Source organism: Notechis scutatus, chromosome 9, assembly GCF_049901735.1.
Source record: "Notechis scutatus isolate UNSWTSFEM ecotype Mainland chromosome 9, rNotScu1.2, whole genome shotgun sequence".
NCBI classification, from domain to species: Eukaryota; Metazoa; Chordata; class Lepidosauria; order Squamata; family Elapidae; genus Notechis; species Notechis scutatus.
This window is the reverse complement of record NC_142017.1, coordinates 14,492,211-14,518,242: the sequence shown is the minus strand read 5'-3', so window position 1 is coordinate 14,518,242 and position 26,032 is coordinate 14,492,211. Positions and strand designations below refer to the sequence as shown.

Genomic DNA, 26,032 nt, shown 5'->3' with positions numbered 1-26,032 from the left:
TTCCAGATCAAGTGATGTTCCAGTGAGAGGAAGTCTAATATAGTGTTGGATTTGGATCATTAAAATCAAGATTGGAGTCTCTACTTAACTAGAAACTAAGCTAACTAGTTAACGAGGGAGAAAATTTGAGCCAGTCAATCTCAGTTGTAAGAATTAAGACCTTAGAGAAAAAAAAAATTGGCACTAATGCCAAAGTATATCTTACTAAATAACTTCAGGTGTTCATTGAAAAATATCAATTGTAGAGCACAATGTCTACAACCTAAAACAAACATAATGAACTAGAATTAACTTTAATATGAACTGAAATCACTGACTATAAATAGATATAGGAATTGAGAGTAATTTCTATGGCAACTATTTGTTTTAAAAATAAATAAATATTGAAATGATCTCGGGTTCAGCCAAAATACTTTTTGATAGCTTTGGAGATGGTCGTAATCTCTATAAAGAGAGCATTAAAAAGAAAAGATGTTATTAAGGTGTTAATTGTATATAAATTGTATCCTTCCTTGGATAAAGTCAAAATGACTTAAATGGATCTATCTTTCACTTTATTTTCATAACAGTCACTCTTTGGAGTTTATGAGCATGGAAAAACTAAATGGCCCAAATTCATCATGTGAACTCATCAGCTGCATAGAGAACTTTAAATTGTATTTGCTTAGATCCAAGTCAAATTTGCAACCTTATGCATAAAGATTACAGGTAGTCTTCAATTTACAAGCATTTGTTCCGTGACCATTTGAAGTTGCAATGGTACTGAACCAAGTGACCTATGACTGTTTTCACACTTATGAGAGTTGCAGAATCCCCCATGGTCACATGAGCAAAATTTAGGCACTTGGCAACTGACATGTATTTATGACAATTGCACTATCCCAGGGTTCACTCTTCGTAATCTTCCCAGATGGCTTTTGACCAGCAGAGTCAATGGGGGAAGCCAGATTTGCTTTAACAACTGCATGATTAATTTAACAATTGCAGAGATTCGCTCAATAACTGTGGCAAAAAAAAAAAAAAGTCGTAAAGGGAGGCTGGACTCACTTAACAATGTCCTTGCTTAGCAGTGGAAATGTTGGACTCCATTGTGCTCACAAGTCGAGGACTGCCTGAAAATGGAGAATGTGCGAAGGTTTTAATGTCTTACTCCTGCATTCCACATACAGTGCACAGTGACATGTGGTGGGGGAGTACAAACACGGAGTGTGCAGTGTCTCCTTCAAGGCCAGCCAGCTACTGGGTGTCTGCTTCATCAGAAACCTGCAATGTCACGAGCCTGCAATACTAATTTCTGCCTTGCTCCCGAGAAGAAAGGTAAAAAGGGTTTTACGAAATCTAAAACACTGACGGGGTTTGGGTTTTCAACAATTGGACCAGTTAAAGACCTAACCTACTGTCAAACTATTTACAAAGTCTGCACTACTATTACTGTTAATCTTCTCATCACTCCTTATCACCCATCCCCTCCCACTTGTGACTGTATGACTGTAACTTTGTCGCTTGTATCCTTATGATTTATATTGACTGTTTCCTAGTATGATTTGATTGCTTATTGTACCTATGACTATCATTAAGTGATGTACCTTACGATTCTTGACTCTTGACGAATGTATCTTTTCTTTTTATGTACATTGAGAGCATTCGCACCAAGACAAATACCTTGTGTGTCCAATCATACTTGGCCAACAAAGAATTCTATTCTATTCTGCATTCCCATAACTTGCAAAGCTTAGTTAATGATAACTTTGGCTAACTTTTTTTTGGCTGAGCACATTATGTGAATCCAACCTGTTAGGTTTGTCATGGTGCAGTGACGTGTGTAACCCCCCCAAAAAGTGCTGAATTAAGCGGTGTTGTGCAAATCCAGCAAGTTGCTCTCCAAAAGCGATGGTTGAGACCAGGTCAAAAACTAAATTGGATTGCATTTCTTAACAATTAACTATAGTTTGCATGAATGCTTTCCCAGTCATGTTTTCTGTTCTGTCCTGTGCAAATTACAATGTGCTGGACTTCAGGGGTCAGAGATAGCTGCAAGCCTGCAGGTGGCACATTTGTTTTAAATGAAGATGAACATCCTTGACTTTGGATTGTCTGCATGCAATGCAGGTGTCCTTCACCTGAGCTACAGTTTACCCCCAAGGCGTCCACAGAGTTGCCTGATACATGCCAAGTTGTTAAAATGTGGCCAACTCAGTAGCCTTGATTGGAGGTACAGGCAATTTAATGTAGATATACAGGAGACAGGGAAGGACAGGGGAGCCTGGTATGCTATGGACTATGGCAGGGGTGTCAAACTACATTTTATCGAGGGCCATATCAGGGTTGTGTTTGATCCCGGGGGGACTGATGTGGGCATGTCCTGCTTGACATCGCTCATGTCAGGATGCCTGTGGTAGCTCAAGCACTCTGTCATCAAAAATGGGCTCCCAAGCGATGCTTTCGGCTGCGATGGGCTACTGCAACCCTCTGCCAGTGAAAACGGACCTTGGGAGGGCTGCCTATGGCCCTTGCAAGCTCCATTTTTGGCTGTGATGGCCTCCTGCAACCCTCTGCCAGTGAAAACATTTTTGTTGGCAGAGGCACTATGGGCTGGTCCTTTGCTGTTTCCAGGCTGACCCTGTAGCCCTAAGGTGACCCTAAGTACCCCGTGGGCTGGATCTGGCCCCTGGGCCTTGAGTTTGACACCCCTGGTCTATGGGGTTGTGAAGAGGCAGAGATGACTTAGCAAATGGTTGCAGGAATTGTGTATGTTTAACATTGGTGGGATACAATTTTTTTTACTACCAGTTCTGTGGACGTGGCTTGGTGGGCGCGGCAGGGGAAGGATACTGTAAAATCTCCAGTCAGAAGTGGTATTTGCCGGTTCTCCGAACTACTCAAAATTTCCGCTGCTGGTCCTCCAGAACTGGTCAGAACCTGATGAATACCACCTCTGATGTTTAATGAAAAGAAAGACTAGGGGTGACATGATAGTAGTCTTCCAATATCTAAGGGGCTGCTACAAAGAAGAAGGGGTCAATCTATTCTCCAAAGCATCTGAAGGCAGAGCAAGAAGCAGTGGATGGAAACGTGGACGGATGGATCCAACCTAGAATTAAGCAATTTTTTTTCTGACAGAACTATTAATCAGTGGGATAGCTTGTCTCCAGAAGTTATGGCTCTTCCAACACTGAAGGTTTTTTAAGAAGAGGTAGGACAACCATTTGTGTGAAATGAGATAGGGTCTCCTGTTTAAGTAGAGGGTTGGACTAGAAGACCTCCAAGATCCCTTGCAATTCTGTTATTCTGTTATCATTATTCTGACTGAAAAACAACAAGTGCCCATGAGGATGAATATTTTAAAGCTTCTGCCAAAAAAACCAAAGTAACTCTGACCATTGCAATGAACATCCAATGGAAGGAAGTCTTTCCCATTCACCTTGCCTCTTCAGGAACAGGAAGAGTCAGCAAAGAAAGGCCTGTGTGAACGGTCATTTCTCACACATGCTCACTGTAACTAATTTGAAGGGTGGAGTTACCACTTTTGTATATCTCAGTGTGGCTTTTGAGGGGTGGGTTTGTCAGAACTTTCCCCTAAGCCTGTGATGGCAAACCTATGGCATGCGTGCCGGAAGTGGCATGCAGAGCCATCTCTCTGGGCACGTCAGCCATCGCCTATTGCTCTTATGTGTTCCGGTGTGCCTATGCATGCTGGCCAGCTGGTCTTGTACACGCAGGAGTGCTGGAAACCGGAAGAGCTGCTTTTCCGGTTTCTGGTGCTCCCCTACATGCACGCATGCATGTGCTCCCTTTTCAGCACTCAGTGCCAGAAAGGTTCGCCAACACTGTCCTAAGCCATCAAAATTTTCTGCATCATAGCTAGGAAAGAAGGAAAGATTCTCCATCCAAAAACATGGCTTTCTTATTCCTGCCAGAATTTATTTCCTTTTAGAGCTTCTGCCTGATTCCTTCCAGCCTTTCTAGAATATGCATGGAAGCCTGGACCTTTGAAAAAGTATTATTCCAGTAAATTAAGGTGGTTCCTTTTACCCATGTTTAGCTTTGCCCTGTACACACAGAAATAATTTCTATCTAACACAAGGAAGCAAAGTAGAAAAACGAAACCCCTCTAAATGGATCCTATTGCTCATTTTTGGTTTAGCCTTCTCCTTTCCCAGCTGCAGAAACCTCTTTTTTTGCTTTTTCACAACTGATCGCTGGACTCTAGAGATCAATTATTTCCCCCCGTGGTTTTAATCTGTTTTCACCAACGAACATGGCCAGCTGTGCTTGAACCGCACTGAAGCCAAACACTTTTATTCACCCACCACATTGCTCAGTGAAACATTGGAGAGAGATAATGGGGGCAAAGAGAGAAAGAGAGAAAAAGAGCTTTTTAGGGAGAATGAACATGCTTCCCTAGACAAGCTGATCTGCTCCCTTGGTCATTTTGAGTATCTTGTTAAGTCCTGTAAACTGCAAAACTATAAGTCAATTTAATTTTTTGGGAAGAAAACCATGCATGCTGCGGCTGGCTGAGCTATTTGCAAAGAAGACCAAGTTTCACATTTCATCACTGTTCCTCCAGAATTGGGCAAATAGCAAACAGTTTTGGGTGCAAAAATGGTTCAATTCTCCAGTCCTAAGAGGATGATCCCACTTGAAAGATGAGTTGCAATGAATTTAGAAGGTCGGGCTTTTTTTTTTTTTCCTGGAGAAGCTGTATCAGCCAAGGGTTTTTCTTCTCTTTCTCTAAACAAAAGACTATGGAAAGTTATACAACTATGTTACCTCTGCTTTGTCTGCAAAAATCCCCAAGATCAATGCCAGTCTTGATAAGGCTGATTTTTAAAAAAATCTATAACTTTGGGAAGCTGCAATTGGTTACTGGAAAGCAGAAATTGACATTATGTGGCCCTAAGAAAACACACTACCAGTCCTTCTTTTGGAGCCATACCACACTTTTGAGTACATTTTGCTAAAAATCAATGCCAGTTGGGGATTGGAAGTTAATGAAATCAGAGTTAAGAAGGAAAATGATCAAACATATTCTAAACGCCCAGGAAAAGGAGCTGTGTGGGATGGGAGAGAAGTGCCCTAACTACTATGTATCATGATCATGATCATCATGATCATCATCATCCACCATCATCATCATCCAGCATCATTCTGGGGCTGTTTCACTCCCATAACTATGGGGCATCTCTCAGTCCAGAAGACCGCCCATCTCTAGTGTAAAGGTAAAGGTTCACCTCGCACATATGTGCTAGTCATTTCCAGCTCTAGGGGGCTCATCTCCGTTTCAAAGCCAAAGAGCCAGCGCTGTCCGAAGACAACTCCGTGGTCATGTGGCCAGCATGACTAAACACCGAAGGCGCATGGAGCACTGTTACTTTCCCACCAAAGTGGTCCCTATTTTTGTACTTGCATTTTTACATGCTTTCGAACTGCTAGGTTGGCAGAAGCTGGGACAAGTAATGGGAGTTCACTCCATTATACAGTGCTAGGGATTCAAACCTCTCTAACATACATAATACTAAACTCAATGTTCTGATATTGTATTGGCAATTTCCTCTGCCCTTTTGCTATGAGCTATTAAGAATAAACTGAACGGTGTGTTGTTTTTTAATTTCAGAAACAACTAAAGTTTGCTGCAGTCTTTACTCATTTCAGTACATTAATGCTTATGTAGTTTGCTTTGTATAGGACCTATATGATTACATGCTTTATGAAGAGAACATGAACCGCAAATCAATTATTTGGCCATGCAGTATCTTAAAATCAACTGATTTCAACTTAAAGGATAATTTATAATATGAGTACAATCAATGGGAATTCTTTTTGTTTCTATGGCGGTCTTTCTTCTTTCCATTCCTCATCTAACTCTGCTAAATAATATATAATGCAAAATACTAATTTCACAAACTCTTGGCTGATAGCTTTTTTTCTAGCAAGTAAGTCCACAGAAAACAGCTTTGTTGCATATCCAAACTCCCTGAAACGTTATCAAATATTTCTCATCAATTTTTTTTTAATCTGATAGGATGTGAAGGCTATACCACACACAGAGAATGAAATATTAATTGTGTTTCATTTGAATTGTACACTAAATATACTGTCTGTCATTTCATCAAAACAGATGATCCTTCTTGTGTGGACTTCTTTGCTTGGTGCCACCTGGTTCCTCAGCACGGTGTCTGCAATCATAAATTTTATGGCAAACAGTGCTGCAAATCATGCACGTGGAAGAACTGATTTGGACGTGTCAGGCTGAGGCTTCAACAGGTCGATTCTGTTTTTGACAAGACTTGAGTTTTCCAGAACCAAATGTCGCCCAAATTATCAAGGAAAAAGGTAACTTTCTAACATGGATCAGTAATCGCAGTGGTAAACCTTACGAAGAATCTTCAAGGATTTTGAAAATAGGATGGCATAAAATTGAGAATCTCTTCATGGCTAAAGCTGATCCCAACCCCACTGGATTGGCACGTTTGGCACAGTGGTCCAACTTTTTTACTATAGAGTCAATACCAAGAGCCTAAAAATAGGGAAGTAGAACATACTATGGAGACATGTTAGCTAATGTGGTGTTTGTCAGCAGAGCTCTTTGTAGGAAAGAGAATGTCCTTTAGGCTTATTACAACAGCGGCTGCTGAGACTGTGAATTGCTATACGCAACAGAGGTGTGATATCTAGACAAACACTATACTGTACAAGCAAGACTAAAGGTGCTTTTCTATTTCAGGTGCTGCTAAGGGCTATATCAAAATAGAATTCCTTGCTTTTTTGTGTTATTCTTTCCATGTTTAGCAATAAATCGGTCATAGTTTACTAGCCACTTGAATGGGCTGGCATGCCTTGGGATATTCTTCCAACAAAGTAGTATTTCTGTGTTGTATGAGCAAAGTAGAATTTCATTCTGTGTGAACTTCTTACATATGGGCTTTGCCTTGTTATCACTCACATTGACAGGCATTCAAAAATTCCACCATCTTCTTGTTTACATTAAACACTGAAGTTGATTTTTGCTGAAGTTGTTTCAGAACTTGGGTGTCCCTTGTAAAAACCAGACCTTTTCCCATCCAAACATTAAAAGAAATGAGAAGGAAATTGCTGAAATAGTAGGAATTGCATGAAATTCATTAAATCATTTCACTGATCTTGCTGAATTCAAACATAAATGCAAACTGCGATTACTTGAACGTTTATGCAGACAAATAGTTATATTTTTTCTTTTATCCATTCCATCTGCAAACCGCTTGAAAGCAATTTATGTCTTTATGGATTCATTTATAGGAGCAGGGCCAGGAAACGAACTTGCATTTTTCTATGTTCAGTCGTGCTAAACACAAACACAGTTACAGATTTATAGGCTCAAGGATTAAATGCACTGGCTATTTTTGTATAACACTTTGAACAGATTATTTAAAGATCTACCAACTGCATTCAGATATGGTAACATGCTATGTCTGGTTAATTTTGTCCTTGTCTTGTGTTCTTTATATTATTTGCCGTATTATACAAACCCAAGCTCTTTATGGAACACGTTAAACCATAAACTTACCATACAATTCAGCCATCTGTTTAAGTGCTGTGCAAATACAGCTATTAAGTGTACCATGGTAAGTCAGAAACCTGTTCTTAAAGGATGTTGATGAACATGACAACTGAGCCAAGGATAGATGCCTGTTGTTGTTTTTTTTAAATAAAATAAAATTCTGTGTTTTCTTTATATCAGAAAAAAGAGTTTTGCATTAGTTAGTCAAACTGATGGTCCTGTACACTTGTGTTTCTCTGCTGGAAAATATTTTTCCCCATTTGATCTAGGACAGTTGGCCCATAAATACAGTCACAGCCCATTTTTGCCATTCAACTGATATTAGTGGATTCACCATTCGTGGAATAAGTAGAAACAACTTGTATCCAATATGGAAAGAATAGATTTTGAATGCTCAAATGGTAAACTAGACTACAAGAAGATGTCTTTGCTAAAACCAATACAGCTAAAGAATATATTTTGATGTAATTTTCTGGGGCATGGCTACACTGGACATTTTTGTCCTCTTTCCAGCCAATCCCACATCATCCCTGGAAGAATGTAGTTCAGATTTATGGCTCTCCAAACTATCATTTCTGATCTAAAATTAGACATGTCAACATTAATGTCAGAAAGTGGTCAGTCAAAATTAGCAGTTCCTTTTTTGCAAGGAACAACATGAAATGTGATGCATTAAAAAATGATTATTCCAACAATCTTGAGGTCTAAGTAGACTTTCCTGAACATTTTAAAATGAGAGAGAAGATGTTGACTAATTTTGTTTCTACAACTGTCATATTTTATTATTTGATGTAAAAATATTAATTTATTAATGCATAGCTGTCCCTTCTTTTTAATTTTATCAATGGCTACACAAGTAACTGATGGCAATGCAAAGAAATGTTACATAGAAGTATAGATTGTGATGTAAAAGGGGAAAAAATGAACAAACTTAAAGCATAAATTGTACTATTTAATTGTTTTATAAGTTGTAATAAAAATACTCTATTCCATTATGTTTTTGGTAACTGTACAAATCTTGAATAAACTATGGAAGCTGTATTCGATGTTATTTGCAAATCTGTGATTTTGTGTTTTTTCCAGACTTACTGTATTGACCCTAAAGTTGACATATATGTAGCTATGTTTTAATGGATGTTCATTCGGGGAACATATTACTTGGAAGTTTGACATACTGGTTGTATATATATATATATGGGTTTTCATAAAACATAATACAAGTAAAATTTCTTTTTTTGAGAATAGCATGGTCCCGGATGATTACTTCTCCATTCAGACACAAATTCAATTTCATATTCATCTTTGTGTTCTATTCCATATCTTATTACTATTTTAACATTTTCTCAATAATTTTTCCCTTCCCTTAGTTTTCTCAATCTTACTTTTAATTATCTCATTCCTTTCTAAATTCAATTATATATATCTTTTTCTAAGTTTCAATACCTTTCTAGTCATCATATTTATACTTTTGTCTGTCCTGTTTCAATTTCATATTTTCTTTTCTCATTAAACAAATTTTTCCCCTGTAGTTACTAATTGGAGTATGACACCTTTGTATCTTTTAATTTTTATCCATTCAACTCTTATTTAAACTTCAGTTTATGCCTTTACAATTATAGCATTCAATATAACACATAACTTCCAGTCGAATTCTGCTTGGTACATTCTTAAAATACGCACTAAGTTCTTAAAGAGAAAATATATATATATATATATATATATATATATATATATATATATATATATATATATATATATATATATATATATATATATATATATATATATATATGTATGGTGTTCGGCTTGGTTCGGGTATTTTCCCACGTCATTGTAGTTGTTCTTTTAAAGTTGTAGCAACGTTTCAGCAGAATCTCATCTGCCATCATCAGGCTTCTGTATTGTGTCCGTCTGTGAGTCAGACTTTTACAGTGGTTTCAGATTTGAATTTGGGGCAGCCTATTGCTGTGCCAGAATGGTTTTTTCTTCATCCTGATTGGTTGGGAGTCTTGGTCTGTGTTTATTGGTCTCGGAGTTTGCTGTGTTCTGCTTGATTGGTGTCTCTAATATCTTCTGTCTGTTTTTGGCTCTTTTTGTATCTTGATTGGCTGGCAGCATTGTGTTGCTTTAATGGAGGCCTTTAGTGCAGCTTGGCTTCGGGTAAATGGACGGCTATCATTAGTTAGGAAGCTGGGTTTCATCTGGGTGCCTGGTTGGGATGTGTTTGAGCTGGAGGTATCAGGGGATCTGTTTGTGCCCAGGTGTTTGCCTGGCTTGTGGTGTGGAGATTTTTTGTTTGTGAGTGCAGGCTTCCAAATGATTGACAGCCTGGTGGAATCATCTCTTCTATTCATGCTTTCTGGTCTTTTTCAATCTCTATGGCTTCTCTAATGATTCTGTGATTAGGGTTTTCTATAGTGGCCAGGGTTTTGGTGCCATTGAAGTTGATGCTATGACCTGTGGCTTCCATGTGTTGGACTAGTGAGGAAGTGTGTTCCAGCTTTTTGACTGCATTTTTGTGTTCATCCAGGCGGGTGCTTATTCTTCTATTGGTCTGTCCAATGTATGTGGCCGGGCATGATGCACAGGGGACTTCGTATATGCCTTGGTTTTCCAGGTCAATTTTATCTTTGGGGTTGCTAAGGATGGCTGCTATTTTTCTGTCTGTTTTGAAGGCAGTCCTGATGTGATGTCTGTGTAGTACCTTACTAATTTTGTCTGTAGTACCTCTTATGTAGGGCAGGACAGCTGTTCCATAGGTCTGTTCATCTTCTGGGTCTCTATTATGTCTCAGTGTGTTTTTGTGGATCAAGCTGGTGATTTTGCTTTTGTGGAAGCCGTTGGCTGTCAGTACTTTAGTCAGGGTGCATAGTTCAGTCTTAATGTGTGTCTTGTCTGCCAGGCGTTTGGTTCTGGTAATTAGTGTTTTAGCCACGGAGTTTATCTGTGCTGGGTGGTGGTGGGATTGGGCGTTGAGGTAGCGGTTGGTGTGGGTTTTCTTCTGGTATATGGTGTGTCCTAGTGTGCCATCTGTTTTTTTGTAGATTAGTACATCTAGGAATGGTAGTTGTTTGTTTGTTTCTGTTTCCATGGTGAACTTGATTTTGGGGTGTGCGCTGTTTAGGTGTGTTAGGAAATTGTTTAGGTTTTCTTGTCCATGGGGCCAAATCACGAATGTGTCATCGATGTATCTTAACCATAGTTTGGGTTTGAGGATGGCATTGGCCAGGGCTCTGGATTCGAATTCTTCCATGAACAGGTTTGCAATGACAGGTGACAGTGGTGATCCCATGGGAGCTCCTTCTATTTGTTTGTATCTTTGTCCTTTGTATATGAAATATGTGTTGGTTAAGCAGTGTTCTGTTAGTTCCATGAGGTGTTTAGCTGGTTGGTATTTATTTTTGATGATTTCAAGGGTCTCTTTTTATCGGGACTTGAGTGAATAGTGAAACCACGTCAAAACTTACAAGCAGATCTTCTTGCTCCACGTGTAGATCTTTGATCATTTCCAAGAAGTGGTATGAGTTTTTACATGAGAAGCTGCTGTTTCAGCATGGGGCTGTAGCTCTTTTGCTAGGTGTTTAGCTAGGTTTTGTAGTGGTGCTCCTCTGGAGCTGACTATGGGTCTGAGAGGTATGCCTTCTTTGTGTATTTTTGGGAGGCCGTATAGTTTGGGGCATCTGGAAGATTTTTCTCTTGGGATGACCGTCTGTTGGATCTCTTTGCTCATGTGGCTAGTTATAATTTTCTTTTTGGTTAATTTTTCCAGATATGTGGTTGGGTCCGTGTTTATGGGTTTGTATGTGGAGTCTTGGAGTAGGTCTGTCAATTTTGTTTCGTAGTCTTTTCTGTCCATTACTACAGTGGCATTCCCTTTGTCTGCTGGGAGGATGATTATGCTGCTATCTCTTTTCAGGGTTTGTAGTGCTTTGATTTCATTTTTCTGTAAGTTGCTTTTTGGTGGTTTGCTTGTGCATAAGATGTTGGTAACTTGGTGTCTTATTTTATCAGCTTCATCTGTATTTAATTTAGTTAGGCTGGATTCTACTGCACATATGATGGATTCTGTGGGGATTTTTGGGGTATATATACGAAGTCCCTGTGCATCATGCCCGGCCACATACATTGGACAGACCAATAGAAGAATAAGCACCCGCCTGGATGAACACAAAAATGCAGTCAAAAAGCTGGAACACACTTCCTCACTAGTCCAACACATGGAAGCCACAGGTCATAGCATCAACTTCAATGGCACCAAAACCCTGGCCACTATAGAAAACCCTAATCACAGAATCATTAGAGAAGCCATAGAGATTGAAAAAGACCAGAAAGCATGAATAGAAGAGATGATTCCACCAGGCTGTCAATCATTTGGAAGCCTGCACTCACAAACAAAAAATCTCCACACCACAAGCCAGGCAAACACCTGGGCACAAACAGATCCCCCTGATACCTCCAGCTCAAACACATCCCAACCAGGCACCCAGATGAAACCCAGCTTCCTAACTAATGATAGCCGTCCATTTACCCGAAGCCAAGCTGCACTAAAGGCCTCCATTAAAGCAACACAATGCTGCCAGCCAATCAAGATACAAAAAGAGCCAAAAACAGACAGAAGATATTAGAGACACCAATCAAGCAGAACACAGCAAACTCCGAGACCAATAAACACAGACCAAGACTCCCAACCAATCAGGATGAAGAAAAACCATTCTGGCACAGCAATAGGCTGCCCCAAATTCAAATCTGAAACCACTGTAAAAGTCTGACTCACAGACGGACACAATACAGAAGCCTGATGATGGCAGATGAGATTCTGCTGAAACGTTGCTACAACTTTAAAAGAACAACTACAATGACGGGAAAATACCGAACCAAGCCGAACACCATACATGTAAGTACCCAAAAACTTAAGAAAACAAATATCAAACCTCTACGGGAGGAAATAAACAGCCAGATCAAAACCTACGAGAACTGGAAATTAAAAGAGCAGGAATACTATGTGACCTCCAATTCCTACGCAGCTGCAGAGACAACAATACTACACCAACCTGCTTCAAATTAACATTTCATCAAAGCACAGCAGCCACCAAACGTATCCTGAAAAGAACTGAAATGGCTTTACTAAGGAACGAACTCCACAATAAGAGATTCCGATTAGATCAGTTAAACAAAGATTTGCTAGCACTACACCTGGAACTGAGCAGCAAAATCCACCCTCTACTTTGGGACAAGATAAAACAACTTACAACTTGGAGAGCTGATTCTGAAGGCATTTACAAACAAGAAAAATTATTGAAAAAACTAAAGAAATTAGAACATGACAAGAAAACCCCCAACAACTCACAACAACACCTGAAACAATTAGTGCACAACGCTTTCCAACAGAGAACTCACCAAAACAGAAACAGATGTCCTAACCAAAGGATTCAATTATGCTATAGCACCCCAAAAAATCCCCACAGAATCCATCATATGTGCAGTAGAATCCAGCCTAACTAAATTAAATACAGATGAAGCTGATAAAATAAGACACCAAGTTACCAACATCTTATGCACAAGCAAACCACCAAAAAGCAACTTACAGAAAAATGAAATCAAAGCACTACAAACCCTGAAAAGAGATAGCAGCATAATCATCCTCCCAGCAGACAAAGGGAATGCCACTGTAGTAATGGACAGAAAAGACTACTAAACAAAATTGACAGACCTACTCCAAGACTCCACATACAAACCCATAAACACGGACCCAACCACATATCTGGAAAAATTAACCAAAAGAAAATTATAACTAGCCACATGAGCAAAGAGATCCAACAGACGGTCATCCCAAGAGAAAAAATCTTCCAGATGCCCCAAACTATACGGCCTCCCAAAAATACACAAAGAAGGCATACCTCTCAGACCCATAGTCAGCTCCAGAGGAGCACCACTACAAAACCTAGCTAAACACCTAGCAAAGAGCTACAGCCCCATGCTGAAACAGCAGCTTCTCATGTAAAAAACTCATACCACTTCTTGGAAATGATCAAAGATCTACACGTGAGCAAGAAGATCTGCTTGTAAGTTTTGTGGTTTCACTATTCACTCAAGTCCCGATAAAAGAGACCCTTGAAATCATCAAAATAAATACCAACCAGCTAAACACCTCATGGAACTAACAGAACACTGCTTAACCAACACATATTTCATATACAAAGGACAAAGATACAAACAAATAGAAGGAGCTCCCATGGGATCACCACTGTCACCTGTCATTGCAAACCTGTTCATGGAAGAATTAATCCAGAGCCCTGGCCAATGCCATCCTCAAACCCAAACTATGGTTAAGATACATCGATGACACATTCGTGATTTGGCCCCATGGACAAGAAAACCTAAACAATTTCCTAACACACCTAAACAGCGCACACCCCAAAATCAAGTTCACCATGGAAACAGAAACAAACAAACAACTACCATTCCTAGATGTACTAATCTACAAAAAAACAGATGGCACACTAGGACACACCATATACCAGAAGAAAACCCACACCAACCGCTACCTCAACGCCCAATCCCACCACCACCCAGCACAGATAAACTCCGTGGCTAAAACACTAATTACCAGAACCAAACGCCTGGCAGACAAGACACACATTAAGACTGAACTATGCACCCTGACTAAAGTACTGACAGCCAACGGCTTCCACAAAAGCAAAATCACCAGCTTGATCCACAAAAACACACTGAGACATAATAGAGACCCAGAAGATGAACAGACCTATGGAACAGCTGTCCTGCCCTACATAAGAGGTACTACAGACAAAATTAGTAAGGTACTACACAGACATCACATCAGGACTGCCTTCAAAACAGACAGAAAAATAGCAGCCATCCTTAGCAACCCCAAAGATAAAATTGACCTGGAAAACCAAGGCATATACGAAGTCCCCTGTGCATCATGCCCGCCACATACATTGGACAGACCAATAGAAGAATAAGCACCCGCCTGGATGAACACAAAATGCAGTCAAAAAGCTGGAACACACTTCCTCACTAGTCCAACACATGGAAGCCACAGGTCATAGCATCAACTTCAATGGCACCAAAACCCTGGCCACTATAGAAAACCCTAATCACAGAATCATTAGAGAAGCCATAGAGATTGAAAAAGACCAGAAAGCATGAATAGAAGAGATGATTCCACCAGGCTGTCAATCATTTGGAAGCCTGCACTCACAAACAAAAAATCTCCACACCACAAGCCAGGCAAACACCTGGGCACAAACAGATCCCCCTGATACCTCCAGCTCAAACACATCCCAACCAGGCACCCAGATGAAACCCAGCTTCCTAACTAATGATAGCCGTCCATTTACCCGAAGCCAAGCTGCACTAAAGGCCTCCATTAAAGCAACACAATGCTGCCAGCCAATCAAGATACAAAAAGAGCCAAAAACAGACAGAAGATATTAGAGACACCAATCAAGCAGAACACAGCAAACTCCGAGACCAATAAACACAGACCAAGACTCCCAACCAATCAGGATGAAGAAAAAACCATTCTGGCACAGCAATAGGCTGCCCCAAATTCAAATCTGAAACCACTGTAAAAGTCTGACTCACAGACGGACACAATACAGAAGCCTGATGATGGCAGATGAGATTCTGCTGAAACGTTGCTACAACTTTAAAAGAACAACTACAATGACGTGGGAAAATACCCAACCAAGCCGAACACCATACATGTAAGTACCGCGAAAACTTAAGAAAACAAATATCAAACCTCTACGGGAGGAAATAAACAGCCAGATCAAAACCTACGAAACTGGAAATTAAAAGAGCAGGAATACTATGTGACCTCCAATTCCCTACGCAGCTGCAGAGACAACAATACTACACCAACCTGCTTCAAATTAACATTTCATCAAAGCACAGCAGCCACCAAACGTATCCTGAAAAGAACTGAAATGGCTTTACTAAGGAACGAACTCCACAATAAGAGATTCCGATTAGATCAGTTAAACAAAGATTTGCTAGCACTACACCTGGAACTGAGCAGCAAAATCCACCCTCTACTTTGGGACAAGATAAAACAACTTACAACTTGGAGAGCTGATTCTGAAGGCATTTACAAACAAGAAAAATTATTGAAAAACTAAAGAAATTAGAACATGACAAGAAAAACCCCAACAACTCACAACAACACCTGAAACAATTAGTGCACAACGTTTCCAACAGAGAACTCACCAAAACAGAAACAGATGTCCTAACCAAAGGATTCAATTATGCTATAGCACCCCAAAAATCCCCACAGAATCCATCATATGTGCAGTAGAATCCAGCCTAACTAAATTAAATACAGATGAAGCTGATAAAATAAGACACCAAGTTACCAACATCTTATGCACAAGCAAACCACCAAAAGCAACTTACAGAAAAATGAAATCAAAGCACTACAAACCCTGAAAAGAGATAGCAGCATAATCATCCTCCCAGCAGACAAAGGGAATGCCACTGTAGTAATGGACAGAAAAGACTACGAAACAAAATTGACAGACCTACTCCAAGACTCCACATACAAACCCATAAACACGGACCCAACCACATATCTGGAAAAATTAACCAAAAAGAAAATTATAACTAGCCACATGAGCAAAGAGATCCAACAGACGGTCATCCCAAGAGAAAATCTTCCAGATGCCCCAAACTATACGGCCTCCCAAAAATACACAAAGAAGGCATACCTCTCAGACCCATAGTCAGCTCCAGAGGAGCACCACTACAAAACCTAGCTAAACACCTAGCAAAAGAGCTACAGCCCCATGCTGAAACAGCAGCTTCTCATGTAAAAACTCATACCACTTCTTGGAAATGATCAAAGATCTACACGTGGAGCAAGAAGATCTGCTTGTAAGTTTTGACGTGGTTTCACTATTCACTCAAGTCCCGATAAAAGAGACCCTTGAAATCATCAAAAATAAATACCAACCAGCTAAACACCTCATGGAACTAACAGAACACTGCTTAACCAACACATATTTCATATACAAAGGACAAAGATACAAACAAATAGAAGGAGCTCCATGGGATCACCACTGTCACCTGTCATTGCAAACCTGTTCATGGAAGAATTCGAATCCAGAGCCCTGGCCAATGCCATCCTCAAACCCAAACTATGGTTAAGATACATCGATGACACATTCGTGATTTGGCCCCATGGACAAGAAAACCTAAACAATTTCCTAACACACCTAAACAGCGCACACCCCAAAATCAAGTTCACCATGGAAACAGAAACAAACAAACAACTACCATTCCTAGATGTACTAATCTACAAAAAAACAGATGGCACACTAGGACACACCATATACCAGAAGAAAACCCACACCAACCGCTACCTCAACGCCCAATCCCACCACCACCCAGCACAGATAAACTCCGTGGCTAAAACACTAATTACCAGAACCAAACGCCTGGCAGACAAGACACACATTAAGACTGAACTATGCACCCTGACTAAAGTACTGACAGCCAACGGCTTCCACAAAAGCAAAATCACCAGCTTGATCCACAAAAACACACTGAGACATAATAGAGACCCAGAAGATGAACAGACCTATGGAACAGCTGTCCTGCCCTACATAAGAGGTACTACAGACAAAATTAGTAAGGTACTACACAGACATCACATCAGGACTGCCTTCAAAACAGACAGAAAAATAGCAGCCATCCTTAGCAACCCCAAAGATAAAATTGACCTGGAAAACCAAGGCATATACGAAGTCCCTGTGCATCATGCCCGGCCACATACATTGGACAGACCAATAGAAGAATAAGCACCCGCCTGGATGAACACAAAAATGCAGTCAAAAAGCTGGAACACACTTCCTCACTAGTCCAACACATGGAAGCCACAGGTCATAGCATCAACTTCAATGGCACCAAAACCCTGGCCACTATAGAAAACCCTAATCACAGAATCATTAGAGAAGCCATAGAGATTGAAAAAGACCAGAAAGCATGAATAGAAGAGATGATTCCACCAGGCTGTCAATCATTTGGAAGCCTGCACTCACAAACAAAAAAATCTCCACACCACAAGCCAGGCAAACACCTGGGCACAAACAGATCCCCCTGATACCTCCAGCTCAAACACATCCCAACCAGGCACCCAGATGAAACCCAGCTTCCTAACTAATGATAGCCGTCCATTTACCCGCCAAGCTGCACTAAAGGCCTCCATTAAAGCAACACAATGCTGCCAGCCAATCAAGATACAAAAGAGCCAAAAAACAGACAGAAGATATTAGAGACACCAATCAAGCAGAACACAGCAAACTCCGAGACCAATAAACACAGACCAAGACTCCCAACCAATCAGGATGAAGAAAAACCATTCTGGCACAGCAATAGGCTGCCCCAAATTCAAATCTGAAACCACTGTAAAAGTCTGACTCACAGACGGACACAATACAGAAGCCTGATGATGGCAGATGAGATTCTGCTGAAACGTTGCTACAACTTTAAAAGAACAACTACAATGACGTGGGAAAATACCCAACCAAGCCGAACACCATACATGTAAGTACCGCGAAAACTTAAGAAAACATATATATATATATATATATATATATATATATATATATATATATATATATATATATATATATATATATATAACAACAATAAATAAAATACTTATTCTATTCCAATTCAGCTCTATCATTAATGTTAGTTATAATCTTTGACATCTTTAACATTCCTTTTCAATAGGATATCATACTTCTAGGAACACTTATAATATTTTGATATTTTTTTCATGTTTCTTTCATATTCCTCTTCACTTAAATTTTATAACACATTTATAATAATTAAAATGTTCCCCTCCTTTCCTAATTTCATTCTCCCATTCTCTTTATTTCATTTATTTATTAAACATTCCATTACATTACAATGAGTATTTTATCTATCGTTTTAATCACACTTGTTTCATATTTTCAAAGTTCATTTCTATTTCTAATATAACAATACTATCTTTCCCTTTCCTCTCTCATTCACAGCTTCAAAGTCTTCTTTGGGAACAATGTTGTTCTTTATAATTTAAATTCCAGGGTACCTTACATTGTTGTTTTTCCAGTTCGACCCAATCAGCCAAAAACTTTCTCTTCTTATTTTCCTCCTGCACATTCTTTTCCGGTCGAGTTCTTCTTTGAGGTGGCCATTTCTGACCACCGCTGCAACCGCCTTTGGGAAAGGGAGTAATGGCCAGCTGGGGAGGAGAGATGAGGCTCTCCTCAACCCTGCAGGCAGTCTCCCCCTTCTTCACCACCTCTATGGGGTGGCTTAGCCCCGAAAGCAGCCGGCTCGGGGCGCTCCAGTGGCGAGCACAGATCGAAACTGCGCACAATCGCAGATTTTGGTCTATCGCCGAAGAAGCTCAAACCGGATCTCACGACATATTGGTTGTTTCATAGAATATCAAATCATGGCACTTTTTCATGTTGCAGTCCCATGTCACACCATTAATAAGCCATATTTTAAACCAGTTGGAAAAGAGATACTTTAGCTACTATATACAAGATTGGAGACTAAGCTACAATGGCAAAATTGATAGTATAATGTCCACAACATATTTTTTTTACCCAAATTGAAGCAGGATTGACTCTCTTGTGTAAAATATATCACAGCAAGGCAGACTTAAACATCTGCAATATGGTTTCTAAGACTTAAATAGAAACTAGCAATCATTACTTAATCTTTAATGCAAAGCTTAAATATTTAAACAATGGTTAGAAGTTGGTGATATAAATGGAAGGGAGTGCTTGGAAGTATGATTAGAAAGCAATTTATCTTTTTTTAAATTATTTTTCTAAATCTAAATGTAGTGCTTTTTTTCCTACTTTTTTTTGTATTTCAGTCTGTTAACAATAACACATATATTATGAATGTGAGTGAAGAATGCATGGCTTGTTCAAGCATCTTCACTATTCAGCCAAACTTCTCTGAGGGATACGATTTCTGTTAAACAGATCCAGATTTAACTCCCTGTAGTACATCTTGTTTCTCCATGATTCCACCAAGGTATGTCTCTTATTTCCTCCCCTTCACCCTCTTAAAGTCTTTGCTAAGGTTTGCAAGCTGGTTTCAGACCTATTCAGATGGTGGGATTTAAATTTTTTTACTACTGGTTCTGTGGGTGTGGCTTGGTGGGCATGGCAGGGGAAGGATACTGCAAAATCTCCATTCCCTCCCCACCCACTAACCTGCTTTCCAGCTCCGTTCTCCTGTGCAGGGCAACCAAAGAAGACCCAGCCAATCAGCTGGGACTCGGCAGGCAGATAATAGATGGGTGAGGGGCCAGTCAGAGGTGGAATTTACCAGTTCTCCAAACTACTCAAAATTTCCACTACTGGTTCTTCAGAACTTGTCAGAACCAGCTGAATACCACCTCTGGTATTCTCATTTTCCCAATATTTTGCATAGCTAATCCTTGCTGCTGCGTCTAATTCATATTTACGACAGTTGCAGTGTCCCGGAGTCACACAATCACTTTTAGCAACCTTCTGACAAGCAAAGTCAATAGGGAATCCAGATTCATTTAACAACCGTGTTACTAAGCTTAACCACGACAGTGATTCACTTAACTGTGGCAAAAAAGTTCGTAAAATGGGGTCAAAGCTCCCTTAAACAAATGTTTCACCTAGCAACATGAATTTGGAGCTCAATTGTGGTTGTTAGCTGAGAGTTGTCTGTATTAAACCTGCTCATTTGTGAGCACATTTTGAAAATTTGATAAGATTTTTAATAGTTCCCCCATTGACCTCTAGGCAAAGAATAGTTCATTTCCACACGTTGATGGCTTTTTTGAGTTCTCTGCTGATATAGTTGTTCCAATATTCATGATGGGTTGCATTTTTTTCTTTCTTTTTTGGCCTCAGAACATGGTCAGGAAGCCACAGCTCTGGAGAAGCCATGCCCTTCCTTCCTTCCTTATTTAGCCTCCAACCATATTGGTTTATAGACAAACTATTTATTACTTGCCACCAAAAAGGTTATAATTTAGCTTAAGGGGGAAAAAGTGTGCTAAACAAACTTAACCAATTTCACTAATCAGGGTTACTTAGTATTCCTTTCAGCCTTCAGCCCTCCCATATGTAGTTAATCAATTATCACCACACAGAGCAAATCAAAACGCTCTTGATTTCTTAGATTCTATTTAAAGTTAAAGGGGTAATCATGAAATTCCACATTGGGTCGACATTACAGTTTTGAAGCCAAACACAGTGGGAGGTTAACTGCTATTCTGTGAGTGGAACTTAGCAGACCTCTGGGAAGGGAAAGTTCATCGTTTTTTTTCTCCTTCACTGTCCTGATTACAAATTTTATTTGAAACTGCCGTTTGCATTTCATTAAAAAAAACTCCCAATGACATCAAGGAAGCTTTGTTTAAAATACTAATAGAAATTTCAGAAAAGATTTTTTTGTTGTTAAAATGTAAGGAAAGAAAAGAAACATTAAATTCCCCTCAACTCATTTATCTGGCCCAGAGACTACTACAGAATGTGGCTCTATTGCTTCATGCACAAAAGTAGAATAGAATAGAACAGAACAGAACAGAATAGAATAGAATAGAATTATTTATTGGCCAAGTGTGATTGGATACATAAGGAATTTGTCTTGGTGCATGTGCTCTCAATATACATAAAAGAAAAGATACATTTGTCAAGAGTCGAGAATCATAAGGTATGACATTTAATGATAGTCATAGGGTACAATAAGCAATCAAATCATACTAGGAAACAGTCAATAAAAATTGTTAGGATACAAGCAACAAAGTTACAGTCATACAATCACAAGTGGGAGGGGATGGGTGATAAGGAGTGATGAGAAGATTAATAGTAATAGTAATGCAGACTTTGTAAATAGTTTGAGGGAATTATTTATTTAGCAAAGTGATGGCGTTTGGGGGAAAACTGTCCTTGTGTCTAGTTCTTCTGGTGTGCAGTGTTCTATAGTGTCATTTTGAGGGTAGAAGTTGAAACAGTTTATGTCTAGGATGTGAGGGGTCTGTAAATATTTTCACAGCCCTTTTTTTGGCTCATGCAGTATACAGGTCCTCAATGGAAGGCCGGTTGGTGGCAATTGTTTTTTCTGCAGTCCTAATTATTCTCTGAAGTCTGTGTCTGTTTTGTTCAGTTGCAGAACCAAATCAGACAATTATAGAGGTGCAGATGACAGACTCAATAATTCCTCTGTACAACTGTATTAGCAGCTCCTTAAAATATTAAATTCCCCTTAATGGTGCAGATACTACTACAATATGTGGCTCTATTGCTTCATGCACAAAAAGGGCACGTAATTGCATACACAGAGTTAATGCCTTATTTAGGGTAATCTTTAGCCAATGTAGATTCAAGTAAAACAGCTCTATAAGTGCAGTTAAAAATACATCATTGGGCATAAATGAGTTGTTTCCCCAAATAATTATCTTTAAATGGGGGGGTTGGGCAGGGAGGGAGAGATGGTCATTTTTAGATTTTCTTAGAAATAACTCGTTAAAAACAAAGGAATTTGTGCAACTGACTACAAAGATCACGGCTGCTGAAAAACCTGACTTTCTTTGAAGATGAGTCTCAAGATTAGCCTTTTTTTTAGAATGAGATGCATTTTATGAATTTAACTCTTTGCTTTTCTTGTCTTATTTCTATCTCCCCTTCTAAAATCTCCACACTTTCTTCTCTAGGCAGGTATCCTTTACCTTACCCCATTTGTCCCCAGATTTGCCTCTCTTATTTTTAGCTGCTTTGCCTGGAAGGAAGCTACAAACTGATATCCCAAAGGTGCTTTTTCAGGAGGCAACTGAACTTTTCTGTTTTTTCTTTTGAAGATGTTTCACTTCTCATCCAAGAAGCTTCTTCAGCTCTGACAGGATAGTGGGGAATGAAAGGATTTATATTCCTTGCAGACAGCTGGTCATTTGCATCCTTTTAGCAGGTCATTGAGGCACTTGGAGGTTTATCTGTGTCCTCACCTGAGTATTGTTCCTGGTTCCTGTAGTACTGAGATGACCTTGAAGACACAGATAAACCTCCAAGTACTTCAATGACCCTCTTATGATGCAGGTTACCAGCTAGGTATGTCTTGGGATTTCTTTAAAAAAAAAAATCTGTGTTTCTTATTTTTCTTTTTTCTATTCTTTTTTTTTTTTTTTTAGGGAAAATTCAGGGTTATCTTCCTTTCAAATGAATGTAGGACTCAAAAATCATCTACTCATCTTCCAATAAGCATAGCAAGCCACCATTTTATGTTCCCTTGCATTAATTTTTAAGTTTCAGCAGTGCTCCTATATTTTCTACCAAATTAGGAAAGCCAGTTCATTTTTTTTAAACTCATGAACTTCATCAAACTTCTCAAGAGGTGAGGAAAGCATATTCAAGATTATGCCCCTTACTCCATCATTTTGAAAGCTGGTGATAAATCAAACTGACAGTCAGTTCTTCTGGAGTGTCTTTGCCATAATTTTTGTGGGAAATTGTGCACCTTTAATAAATAAGTTCAGTGTAAGAAACTCATTAAAAAGGGATGGTTTAATCATCCTGTTTAGAGAGTAACACTGTTTGATCTCTGAATTACCCACTTCATGCTACCAATTAGTAGAAGACAAGAGTGTTAACTACAAAACTGAGGAACATTATCTAGTTTCAATGACCCACAAAGAGCACAGTGTCTATTTTATTAACAGAAGCTAAATGTGGATGACTAGATGGCTAATGAAAGTAGATAATGAAATTGTACAAAAAAGTACTCTAGGTCACACATGTTTGACAGAAACATATTCTAATTTCAAGAACATATCATGGTGTTGAGGTCTTGCTGATCCCTTTGAGACTAAAGAGGCAGACCAGACTGTGAAGCCAGAAGGCAATCAGATAGGAGGGATCCTCGGTGTTCTCTGAGTTTGGTTGTTTTCTTACAGATGTTTTCATTACCCAAACTAGGTAACATCATCAATGCTAGTCTAGCTAAGAGCTCAGAGAACACCAAGGACCCCTCATTTCAACCCTAAAATACTTGAATTTATCTGTTGTTGTACTCATATATCTGTTGCAGCCTCAAGAGATAAAGAGCTTGAACAAGTAAGACCCAATTCAGATAATGAGAGTGGGATTCTGACAGGTTGCCCAGCCCATGAACAAACCAGCAGCAATGAAGAACTGAACAAAGATGACTAGCTTGTCTTGTTGATAGGACAGTAACATCTTTCATCAAACTTTGCTAGCACCTAGGGTTATATTAGACCACCTCCCAGACAATTTCAGATCTTTGTGCCTTTTGCTTTTGCTCTGTATTTGAACCAGTATATAGAATTTTCTAGTGTTCTGGCCTATTGCTCTGGAGGATCTTCCTTTGATAAGCTTTTAAAACTTGCATTACCAACTGTCTGATTTGTATGAGCTGTGGTGGCACAGTGGTTGGAATGCAGTATTGCAGGCTAACTCACTACTCACTCCAGGTGTTCAATTCTGAACAGCTCAAGGTTGACTCAACCTTCCATCCTTCCAAGGTCAATAAAATGATGACCCAAATTGTTGGGGGCCAAGATGCTGACTCTGTAAGCTGCTCAGAGAGGGCTGCAAAGCACTGTGAAGCAGTCTTAAGCGCTATTGCTAATTACTGCAGAGGACACCAAGGTGTTCTCACCCAAGAGCTGCAATGCTGGGTGTAGCTAGTCAAATTTACTATAAGACTGCTGAGACTGCTCCCCAGAATTATCAGATTATCTCTCATTATCTCCTTTTGGTGGGTGGGAAAGTTGATGTTTCTTCTAAAGGAAGAAGTAGATGATAGCTGCTCATAGTATATTTGGGGAGGAAGATAAGATTGGAAACTGGCACATTGCTTTGAAGCAATGAAGCTACATGTATTTTTAAAACTTAAAACAAACCTTTTAAATAATAGCTGAAGCAAGAACATTGGCTCCAGGCTTAATAAATGAAACTTCTGAAGTTTACGAACAAGCTGTAATCCATAACTTCTACTAAATAAACTGTATTAACACGAGGGAGCTGATAATAGAGGTTTCTCTCAAATGGGTGGGTATAAATTTTTGCTTAACATGTCTTCTTTTGGATGATAATAGTTTTGTTCTTTCAAGGCAAATATACGGATATTTATAGATATTAAATTTCTCCCACGGAAAACATGGGGTTTCACCTTAAAGCCGAAGAAAAGCAATGCAACATTTTTTGGGAGAACCACATATTCTTTGAAGGGATGACATGGACCCAAAGACACAAACTAAGGCAGACAAATGAATAGTTTGGCCACAAGATCACATAGAGTGAAAAGAACACGGCTATAATAGGGCTACAAATGGAGGACAATATGTGGCCCTGCCTTATACGTTTTGCTTTCCTTTAGAAAACCAAAACCAAATAAACCACATTATAGCTTTGTGAAGTATGTGAACCTTTCTCTGTAACTGCCTGATTTTTCTGGTACATGGCTGAAAACCCACTGAATCTTCTATGTAGACATGTTGCAATCACCAAAGTGTCCTACTTTTTCTACCATGGTAGAAGAAACCCCTTGGGGCAAAGGAACTTGAAAACTTCAGGATGAAGCTGCTGAGATGCAACTTAAAAAAAAAAATCAAATGAGTTTGAAATTAAAGACGGACAATGGCTGTCTCTTCCATTATCTATTAATTGTTCGGGATCTGTCTTTATTTCTGAATCCTTGGTGATATCTCAAGTTGTGTGTGTGTGTGTTTTAATTGCCATCTCTATGAAGGAGAGTTAGTAGAAAGTCACTTTACAGACTAATAGAAACACACACAAAAATATATATGTCAGCCTTCCTGGGCAATTAGGAATTAGGAAGCCATTCTGGCAAAAATATGGAGCCCATTTCTATACCTCCCATAATGTCAGGAACACACACAAAAGTATATATGTCAAGCCGGTCCCCAAACGCACCGGGCTGAACAACTCCCTACCGCAATTTTTCATGAACTTAGAAAGCCATTCCGGCAAAACAAAGATGATGGCGGGGAGCGGCCATTTCTGGATACCTCCCGTAATGTCAGGATACGGCTCCGGTAGGTCACCGGAAGCAAAGTTTCAAAAGATGGCAGTGATGGTACCGGGCTACAAAAAGGTTGGGGTTGCTGGTTTAAAGGATTTATTGCTGAAGCTTATACACAAGAATCTAGTCAACTAACAGCCTGTACTAAATTAGTGCTAGATGGAATTCAATGGAATTCGAGGGGGGTTGGACTTGGATTGTTTGTGACAACATAATGACTCCAGACTTATAACTCTCTTTACTCCACCCTCTCTTCTGCTCCTATATATAGGATGTTATCCATCCCCCTCCCATAAAAATCTGTACTGAGGGAGAGCCCAAATTGTCTTTTTCAATTTATCTAATTTTTTTTAAAAAAGAAATTGTGATGTGTTCATTTGTGTCTCTGGCTTCTTGAACAACCAAACCCCAATCCCCTCT

General features: G+C 39.4%; 1 protein-coding gene and 1 long non-coding RNA gene across 8 annotated transcripts in view; one reads left to right on the top strand and one right to left on the bottom strand.

The window, feature by feature from the left end:
* ADAMTS18 (ADAM metallopeptidase with thrombospondin type 1 motif 18) overlaps positions 1-8,591 on the top strand; it is a 96,635-nt gene extending 88,044 nt beyond the window's left edge. For 6 of the 7 annotated variants that reach the window (XM_087971619.1, XM_087971616.1, XM_087971620.1 and 3 more), the window contains 2 exons: positions 1,170-1,317; positions 6,122-8,591. In XM_087971619.1, coding sequence (XP_087827745.1) covers positions 1,170-1,317; positions 6,122-6,237 — 264 coding nt within the window. In that variant the 3' untranslated portion in view covers positions 6,238-8,591. Of the gene's footprint in view, positions 1-1,169; positions 1,318-3,120; positions 4,374-6,121 lie in introns of those variants that run through there. The other variant, XM_087971618.1, reaches the window with a different exon arrangement.
* Positions 1-26,032, bottom strand: part of LOC148129838 (uncharacterized) — a 443,985-nt gene that overhangs the window by 181,800 nt on the left and 236,153 nt on the right. The window lies entirely within an intron of this gene.